This window comes from Pteropus vampyrus, unplaced genomic scaffold (assembly GCF_000151845.1).
Source record: "Pteropus vampyrus isolate Shadow unplaced genomic scaffold, Pvam_2.0 Scaffold1457, whole genome shotgun sequence".
In the NCBI taxonomy this organism is placed as follows: domain Eukaryota; kingdom Metazoa; phylum Chordata; class Mammalia; order Chiroptera; family Pteropodidae; genus Pteropus; species Pteropus vampyrus.
Genome location: NW_011890238.1, coordinates 76,307 through 86,204, shown reverse-complemented (window position 1 = coordinate 86,204; position 9,898 = coordinate 76,307). Strand labels below are relative to the sequence as shown.

Here is a 9,898-nt window from a genome sequence, read left to right as displayed (position 1 = left end):
CTAAAGCCCCCGTGATGGCACGTCCTGTGTATGTGCAGCTGTGGCTGGGCTGAAGCCCAGTCTCTCTCCCACTGCACCTGCACCTGGCAGGTCATCTCCCAGTGGCTACCACTTGGCTTTTGTCCCATCCATATGTCTCCACTGCTACTGCTCATTCTATAGGCATGCCTGTAGCCATTGAGTCATGACTGGCTCCTATAAGCTGTTCCAATGAGACTACAGATAAGTTTCATCCTCTACTACAGCAAGGTGATAGATATAGATATATATACCTTCCAGGTTAGATTAGGGACAGGAAGTTGAGGTAAATCATACCAGAGAGCCTGGATTTTCTGTTAAAGAGGAAGCAGGGTGAGAGTTAGGGGTCAAGGTTGTGAAGAATGGGGATCCTACCAGGTGCCCCAGCCTGGCTGCTCGATGAGTTACAGGTGAGCAGAGACCTCTGTGGCATTCATGATGGCCTAGCAGTTTTTAGGGTATTGTCAGAAATAGAGAGGGAGAGAATGGTATGGGAGATTTCGTAGAGCTAAACACAAGAGCATTTGGCAACTGATTAAATGCCCAGGATGAGGGACATGGAAGACAAGAAGAGATATTAATTTTTTGACCCTCAGTGAGCTGTAATTGGCTCAGGGTCTACTAGTTCCTACAACAGCCAAACACAACTCTCTTTTTCTAGATTGTAGCTCCTAGGGGAGAGACGCATGGACCAATTTACCTTTGTTCCCCTCCTCCCCCCCCCAGCCTTAATCAATTAGAAAATTAATATTAATTTATGTACAGGTTAAACTCTTCTGGCCACCTCCAGGCCTAAGTGGAGAATGAACACCTCATGACTCTTAGTGCTGTCTCATATGAGCATGCATGCTTATGTACGGGTGGCATGTGTGTGTGCGTGTGCATGAGAGAGAGAGAAGGGAGAGGGGAGATGGTGGTTATGGTGGTGGTTTAGATGGAGAAAGTGCCCACACAAGATGTGGACTGCCCCTAGATGACTAGCCCATTGTGGGTTAGAGGAACTGCGGGAAGCCAGCACCTGGAACAGGGATTCTGTGAGCTGCCTCTGGCCAATACATCCACTCCTCTTACCACATGGGGCACTGCGAAAAGCAACTGACTCAGGAGGCCTGTCCAGCCCCACCCCAATAACAAAGCCACTAGTTTTCATTTAGCTGGGTTTGGAAGGAGTAGTCATAGGTGGCTTTATGGGACATCCACCCTCTGTGTAAGGCAAGGGTGTGTCTATACAGTCAGCTTTGGCCAGTGTTGCATAAGCCAGTGGCCTGTGTGTCCTCTGGACTGGGCTGACAACCCAGGGGCTGGGCACGCGGGTGGCCGAGGTGCTAAAAATTGCAGGATTAAATGCAGCAATATGTATCGGTGCAGAAAGAAAGGGTTCCCTGGTCTGGGGCAACTATAAGACATCAAAGGAGGGAGGCGGCAGTACTAAATTGTGGGTGCTAATTCTGGAGTGTGAAGCCAACGAAGGAAAAAGCCTGACAATTAAGTTTTCCCTCTGCTGCCTCCACCAAACCCTGCAGGCTAATTCTCCTTCTTCCCTGTGCTTTCAGCCAGCAGGATGAGGGTGGTCTCCTGATGCTTGTCGTAGCCCCTGACAAACATTTGTTACATTTCTTGGTCTTTGCTCCTATAAGGGAAGACGTGCCCAAATTCAACTGATGCGGTTTGGACAAGGTTTGCACTGGAAAAGTGAAGCTAAAGTGATTTTGTGTGGGGCCCAATGTCTTTGCTGCTTCTACACTTGAAAATGTAGTAGGAATTGATGGGCTATGCGCCTGCACTTTTCCAGTCCTTTAAATATTAGAGGAATTTTCCCATTCAGGGGCTGCTATATGTAGAGGATGAGAGTGAGACACGCAGATCATTTCCCAACCCCCCTCCCCTTTCCCTCCAGAACAGTCCAGCAGAAACAATAAAGAATGGGGAACGGAAAACAGGAAATCACAGCTTTACTTAAAAACTCAAGCTGCCAGTATTTGCAGAGAAGCCATTTCTCAGTTCAACATTGTCACCTGCCAGACGTACCGCCAGGTACACCTGCTGCTGGAGAACTCTAGACCCAGGAGGCTTTGTAATTCTCAGCCCGATAGCCTCCTTTTAAGGGGAATCAAGTTCAACCTCATGATTAACAACATGGTAAGAGCCTAAAAGGCCTCTCTAGTCAAATAGAAATGGCGTTTTAAAGAGCGCAGTCAGCCTGGCCCTAGAGAAGTTTTACATGAAAAGGTGGCAGCTACTACTTTGAGAGAAACTACTTGAAGCAAGGATGTGAATCAGTGGGGCCCTCAAGTCTCAGAGGTTCCTTTAAATGCCTGGGATTGTTTCATTGGTGGCTTAGCTAAGGTGAAACCTGATTGGGTCCATTGGGTGGCTGCTACTGTCATGTTTTAGGCTTTGCAGACCATCAACAATCTGACACTGGTGTGCCCTTTGTCACAAAAGCCACCCAATAATGGACCAAGAGTCAAGGTATTGGATGGATATTTGGTACTCCCTACCACGGGCATCATATGGTTGCCAAGCACTGAAATGGCCTCCTCCCAAATCAGCTCTGCCTCCTTCACTTCCTTCTGATCCATACACATAAGAAGGGCAGCCTGGTTACTGAGTGTGGCCATCCCCCAAAAGCATTCGTCTCCTCTTGGTCAGCCATCTTTTGGGTACTGACAAGGATGAAAAGAGTAGGGAGTTCTCTAGACTTATTTGAAAATGAAAGATTCTGCCCTCACTATTTCTTGGAATGACACTTCTTCGACCCTTACCCCCAATGGCTACCCTAGGCCATCCTTGTTGGTAGACCTTCTGGTTATAGCCAAGTCACAAGGGGGCCTAGGGAATGCCAACTTAATTCTGGTCCAGCCATCAGGATTCTCTTGATAGATTGGTTCTAGATTATTTGATTGAGGACATTGCTCTCCAACTCCCTTACAGTGGCCCACAGATGCTGTGGCAGGCTGAACAATAGCCCCAAAGGTATCTGGGTCTTAATCCTTGAAACTTGTGACTGTTACTTTATATGGCAAAAGGAGTTTTGCAGATATGATTAAGTTAAGAATCTTCAGATGGGAAAATTATCCTGGATTATCACAGTGGGCACTGAATGTAATCTCAAGTGTCTTTGTAAGAGGGTAGTAAGGAGAGTTTTTACTGCAGAAGGCAATGTGATGATGGGAACAGAGGAACAAAGAGAGATATATGAAGATGCTGCTAAAAAGACTGAATTTGAAGATGAAGAAGAGCCTATGAGCCAAGCAATGCAAGAAATATAGCTCCAAAAGCTAGAAATGACAGTAGGAAATGAATACGTGCATCAAGGTGGAGGGTATAATGGGTCTTTGCAAATTTTGTAAAAATGCCCTATTTCACTCCCATCTGACCCTTCCCAAGAAAAGGTCTGGATGCAAATTAGGGAATAATTGGAGAAAAAGAGAAGTTATAGCTACTGGGATGTGACACACCAATTTTGTGGCCATGGAAGGAAAGCAATAACCCAGCACCTGGAGAGAAGACACCTTAGACCAGGAGGTGCAGAGAGGCGGGAGGATCACTTAATGTTCTCTTTGTCATCTAGATCTAGCACCACCCCAGACTGGCAAGCCCATTCCACGGTCTGTCTGAGTTAGACAGCAACTATGGCTGGCAACCTGACCCTCACTGGGTTTGCCAGTCCTGAAACTCCTCAATGTGAAAACCTCTCTCAATTCCATATGCATTCCAACATATAGACCAGCACAACCTTGTTGCAAACTAATATAAATGCATGTGCTTCTCCTGAGGCCCGGATATCCTTGAGTCAGTATATCCTACTGACTCTACTTTCGAAATGTATCCGGGATTCAAACAGGACTTGCAGGTTGTGCCCTGTCCAGGGCAGCTGGGTGAAGGGGCAAGTGGGGACTGAAACCCAGCCTGAGCTCCAGAAGGGACTTTCTTTCCTTTTCTTTTTTTGAGAACTTCTAAAACTTACTCTCTTAGCAACTTTAAAATATGTAATACAGTATTATTTACTATAGTCGCCATGCTAGGGACTCTTTTTCTAATGTGCTATAGGACATATAGATAGCTGTAAGTCTGAGTCCACTCCCACCTCTACCTCTACTGCCCAGATCCAAGCTGTGGTCATCTCTCTTCTGGATTAAGACAGTAGCTCCAGTTTTCCATGATTCTATGCTCCCTATTGCCTAACCTTCATGCATCAGCCTGGGTAACCCTTTACAGCCTTGAGTCAAACCATGTCGTGCCTCTGTTCAGACTGAAAGTCAAAGTCTTTATAATGGCTCATGAAGCCTCACATGGTCTGACCCTGTTACCTCTCTGATTTCATTTCCCTCACTCACTCAGCTCCAGTTATTGACTTTCTCATTATTCCCGGAACACACAAAGCAGTCTCCTGCCCAAAGACCTTTGCACTTGTTCCTTCTGCTTGGAATACTCTTCTTCCAGGTATCCTCATGCTTTGCTTCCTTACTCAATTCAAGCCTTCTCTTCCATGTAAAATACCACCCCTCCAATCTCTCTTAATATCCTGATGTGTGCTTATTGTGTTTCTTACGAGTAGAGTGTAAGCTTCACGAAATCAGAACTTGGTTTTGTTCAGTGCTGTATCCTCAACATTTGGAAGTGTGCCTGCTGTACAGTAGGCATGCCTAAATATCTGTTAAGTAAATGAATGATGGATAGCTAGCTAACCATTAACCCAAAAGAGTAGAATTTCTTGACAATACCACAGACTCACAGCAATCGGTGACCCAGTCTGGGTTCTTTCTTGGAGTGCTTCACTTCAGTCCTCAATATTTCTTTTTTACACTCTCTGAGCAGATATTCCCCACCAGCCCAGTCACCTCCACCCTGTGGAAGAAAAAGTTAACAAAACAACAAACTGATGCATCATGTTTAGTTTTGTTAGAAGGTAGGAAGAGAATGGTGGGATGGTTGTCTTAACATAATTTCAACTTGAGTTTTTCTTGGTAGTTTTTTCTTTTAAAAAAAAAAATACAATATACTTCAAGGGACTTCTCAGTGAGGAATCATTTGAGATCTTGCTCTTTGGTATATGTCGTCACTTTAGCTCAAATAAACTATAAAAAAAAAAATCTCAAGAAAAAAAAATGCTCCATGAGTTTATTTCCAAAGCATGTATAATCAACTGATTAAATTTCAAAATTATCCTTGAATTTCACAATAACCACTGCTTTATGAGTTGTATAATTACCTAATTACCTGAGCAGTGTTTCAAAGGCATTTGAAACAACAAAAAGACAAAGGAATACTTTAGTGTGTGAAACAGCAACATGAATTGTCAACTTTATTAACCCCAGAATAATTTTTATCTTGTCTTTATTTTAGCCTTCAATCTGAGAAGCATTATACTCTTTTGAAGCCTCCTATCATGTAAAAGAGATACATTTTTCTCACCTAATTTTTCCTTAAATGGCATACATGCTTTTCTTCCATAACTGTCTCCAGTTAGCTGGGAGGTTTTTTCCACTGGGGATTAGAATGAAATAAACTCTTTCTTTACTTTCCCTTGGCCAGAAGACCTCTCTCCCTACGAGATTTCTCAGGCCCCTTTCTTTGAGCTTTGCTGGCCCTTCAATTTCCCTTTATCCAGGTTATTAAATGGAGAAATCACTTAATTCACATAAGTCACCATTATCACTAGAAAACACATCCTGGTACCTGCTAATTCTGGGCATCAGAGTAGGCTCCTCAGGGTCAATAAACAGGTCTCTCTACCTGCTTTCTAGTGCTTACACTAGAAAGTGGTTGGGGTACAGACACATATTCAAAGAGCCAGCTAGACATGCTGGGGCAGCAGGAGAGGGAGTAAAGGCAGTGTACACAACTTGCTTGCGTGTAAAAGTGGGGAGAAGGTTGGAGTGGTTTCTTTGCCAGAGGTGAGACTCATGGAACTCATGGAGTTGGAGAGTACAAGGAGGGTGAAAGGGGTTAGAAAACGCTAGGGATGTTCCTAGAACTGTTGGTAATACCATTATTTGTAAGGAGGAAAGACAGAACGTGCAGACAGAGCCCCTCAAGGCCAAGCTCCACACCAAACTATGCATCCATTTAATCGAAAATTACCTAGTTGCCCAAGTGTCAGATACCGTGTTGGTCAAAGGGGTTACAATGATGAACACAACAGAAAGCCCTTATGTGGAAGTGAGTGAGGCCTGTGAAAGAAAGAGATGAGGACTAGTGTCGCTGAAATATGGGGACAAAGGGGTTTAACAGTAAAAGCCAGGGCCGGCTGATAGGCAGCGGCCAAATCATGCAGGGCCTTGTAGGCCGCAGTCAGCAGCTTGGATTTTATTCTGAGGGTAGTAACATGGCATTTGATTCAGTCTGCAAAAGACTTGGGAACTAGGCAGTCTTAATCCAATTTTACTGACGAAGATGAAAGGTTGGGGCGGGGCGGAGGTAAGAAATTTCTTCAAGACCAGCCGCAGGCGAGAGACAGGGTCAGGGTCTACGCAAACTTGTCGGCTTCAGGGCCGTGCGGGACTCGGGCTGCCTTCGTCCCGAGGACTGCTAGCCAAAGCCAGGAGGAAAAGGCCGCCGCGGCCCAGCGCCTGCGAGCGCCAGTGAGACACTGCTCATGCGCCGCTGTCGGACGGAAGCCGAGAGGGGGGGCGGGGCCGAGGCCGGCGGGCGCGGGGAAAATGGCGGCGGCGGCGGTTGCGGCGAACGGGACAGGGGGAAGCAGTGGGATGGAGGTGGATGCAGCAGGTAACGGGCCTCGCGGGGGCAGCTTCCACAGGCAGCCTTCGGGGTGTATCAAGGCCGCCTTTCTGAATACTGGGCGAAGTCAGGAGGGCGGCTGCAACGTCGCTCCCTGGGATAACGTGCGGGAGGGATGCATGGCCCAGGCTCTGCCATCTCCCACTCTCATCTCCTGGGAAGGACATGGGGCCCGGACTCTCACCCACTCTCCTTTTCTCCCACATATAGTAGTCCCCAGCGTGATGGCCTCTGGAGTGACTGGGAGTGTTTCAGTTGCTCTTCATCCCCTTGTCATTCTCAACATCTCAGACCATTGGATTCGCATGCGCTCCCAGGAGGGGAGGCCTATGCAGGGTAAGTGTTCGGCCTAATTCTGCAACCTCCTCTTCTTGGTCACTTCCACCAAACAGCGATCTTTCCTTTCCTGAAGCCAGTTCCCCCTCGGCCCAATCACCGTTTTCCCAGTACCTGGTTCACACTGACCTCAGACCGTTGTGCTGTAATTAGGGAGGTTTCGGGATTCCTTACCCTCACCTCTTGTATGTCTATCTCTTCCCCCAGTGATTGGGGCTCTGATCGGGAAGCAGGAGGGCCGAAATATCGAGGTGATGAACTCCTTTGAGCTGCTGTCACACACCGTGGAAGAGAAGATTATCATTGACAAGGAATATTATTACACCAAGGAGGAGCAGTGTGAGAGGGGAATAGAAGTGGGCGAGAGGAGTGGGAGAAAAAAAGCAAGAGTGGGGGAAGATGGAGAGGGTTAGAAAGAAACAGGCCATGGGATGAGAATGGTGGAAATGTGAAGAGAGAGTTTAGAGATCTCAGAAAAAGAACACATTTAGGTAATCCACCCAAAGAAAGTAAAAGCTGAGAGAGGCAAGAACGATTAATTATTGTAAATTGAGCTGGGATTTGAGGGAGTTAGGGAGAAGCTGGTGAAAATAAACACCAGGTGCTTCAAATTAAGGAAGGATGGTTTAAATAAATACTTTGTGCTCTGGCCTTCTCCTCTCCAGTTAAACAGGTATTCAAGGAGCTCGAGTTTCTGGGTTGGTATACCACAGGGGGGCCGCCTGACCCCTCCGACATCCACGTCCATAAGCAGGTATACATGCTCACACATGTGCATACTGGGACAGAGAATTGAGGATGAGGGGAAGAATATGGGCTTTGACACTCGTGTCCATTGTCCCCCTCTTCCAGGTGTGTGAGATAATTGAGAGCCCCCTCTTTCTTAAGTTGAACCCTATGACCAAGCACACAGATGTGAGTAACACTGACCCCATGCCCATTTGTTATGCTTCTCTATCATGCTTACCTCTCATTCTCATCCCCTGCTTTTACTGTATGACATCTCTACTGAATTGAATCTTCTTTCTGCCACTTACCAGCTATGTGACTTTGAGTTAATCATTTAACCCCTAACCTTCATTTTCCTCATGTGTAAAATGGGGATAATTCCACCTTCATTGGGTTTATTAGATGAGAAAAGTCTAATGTGATAGGGCCAAGCCCAGTTTCTGGCACATAGTATAGGTTTATGTATTCTTGAAGTTTATAAGAGCTGTTCTCCATCTTTTCTTTACAGCTTCCTGTAAGCGTTTTCGAATCTGTTATCGATATAATCAATGGAGAGGTAATGTCCTACTCTTTAACCCTCAGATCCTGCCCCTGGTATTACCTGCTTTTGACTCTCCCTATGTGCCCCATAGGCCACAATGCTGTTTGCTGAGCTGACCTACACTCTGGCCACAGAGGAAGCGGAACGTATTGGTGTGGACCATGTGGCCCGAATGACAGCAACAGGCAGTGGAGAGAACTCCACTGGTAATGGAAGCTGGAAGAGTGTCCTTGGAAGGGGGCGGGGGTGTGGTGGAAGGTATGGCTACAAGCCTTCTCAACCGTGGCCTGTCCCTGTTCCCCTGCAGTGGCTGAACACCTGATAGCACAGCACAGTGCCATCAAGATGCTGCACAGCCGCGTCAAGCTCATCTTGGAGTACGTCAAAGCCTCTGAAGCAGGTAGGATGGGGTCTCCCTGGCACTTGTACCGCTTTTCCTCTCCTTACTGGGGAAGTGACAGCATCCTCATTAATGCAGCCTATTTTTGTGCTTTTAGGAGAGGTTCCCTTTAACCATGAGATCCTGCGGGAGGCCTATGCTCTGTGTCACTGTCTCCCAGTACTCAGTACAGACAAGTTCAAGACAGACTTTTATGATGTGAGTATAAAGCCCAGGATGGGGAGGTGGGGCTTATGCTGTCACTTCTGCATGCAGAAGTGGGACTCAGCTGTTCCCTGGGCATGCTATGAGGTACCCAGATCCCTTGGGGAACTTTTCTTTCTGTTCCCTCCCAGCAATGCAATGATGTGGGGCTCATGGCCTACCTTGGCACCATCACCAAAACGTGCAACACCATGAACCAGTTTGTGAACAAGTTCAACGTCCTCTATGATCGACAAGGCATCGGCAGGCGGATGCGGGGTCTCTTCTTCTGAGAGGGTACTTGAAGAGATGATGCATAGGGGTCAGAACTGTCCCAGATGGGAGGGGTGTTACACTCCCCTTAGAGAAGCCTGTCATTAATAAAAGGGGAGCAGCCCCTCAGCACCCCTTCCAGTGGCTCTGTCCTCTGTTAGGCACCACAGGTTTTTCAGCTTAGATCTTAAAGGAGACCCTTGGTTCCAGCCTTGCTCAGAGGCATGAGTCTCATTGTATCAGCTCTTATGGACACCTTTCAGTGATTTGAAACTCATTGCCGCCTGAAGCAACCCCATTGTCTGGTCAGGCAGACTGTGTATATCGAGCTGGAGACTGTCTGCTTCCACCTAAGCAATCTCTGTTCTGCTCTTCAGTTTTTAAACAGAGAAATGACTACTTTCAACTGTTTTTTACACAAAACCAATGGGAGTTAGAGGGATATTAAGCACAGTTCTGTGAGACAACTGAAAGCCTTGATCATAGGGGTACCGAGATGTTTCTGTTATTGCTAATGTTTAGGTAGTGGTTGCTACACTAACTAACCCATCAGGCACCTCAGTTCTAGGAACTAGTGTCCAGTTTAGAGGCCAGGTGGTGTAAACATGGGGATAATCCTACGCAATTTCTTGTACTGGGCGTTACGTTTCCGTGCCTCTCTCCAGGACCTTGAT

At 46.7% G+C, this 9,898-nt stretch overlaps 1 protein-coding gene across 1 annotated transcript; it reads left to right on the top strand.

Moving 5' to 3' along the window:
- The first annotated feature begins 6,632 nt into the window (after positions 1-6,632).
- On the top strand, positions 6,633-9,362 carry COPS6 (COP9 signalosome subunit 6). Its single transcript, XM_011386424.2, has 10 exons — positions 6,633-6,750; positions 6,973-7,098; positions 7,306-7,437; positions 7,764-7,852; positions 7,951-8,013; positions 8,336-8,383; positions 8,460-8,574; positions 8,676-8,768; positions 8,866-8,966; positions 9,104-9,362. Exons 1-10 carry the CDS (start codon positions 6,684-6,686, stop codon positions 9,242-9,244), a joined length of 975 nt encoding a protein of 324 aa, XP_011384726.1. The 5' UTR covers positions 6,633-6,683; the 3' UTR covers positions 9,245-9,362.
- Positions 9,363-9,898: the final 536 nt, after the last annotated feature.

What these genes read in the sequence shown, in the direction of transcription:
- COPS6 (XM_011386424.2), top strand. Translation starts at nt 6,684, where the DNA reads ATGGCGGCGGCGGCGGTTGCGGCGAACGGGACAGGGGGAAGCAGTGGG. An exon ending in CTATGACCAAGCACACAGAT is followed by an intron (nt 8,014 to 8,335) that starts GTGAGTAACACT and finishes TTTTCTTTACAG; the next exon opens with CTTCCTGTAAGCGTTTTCGA. An exon ending in TCGATATAATCAATGGAGAG is followed by an intron (nt 8,384 to 8,459) that starts GTAATGTCCTAC and finishes TGTGCCCCATAG; the next exon opens with GCCACAATGCTGTTTGCTGA.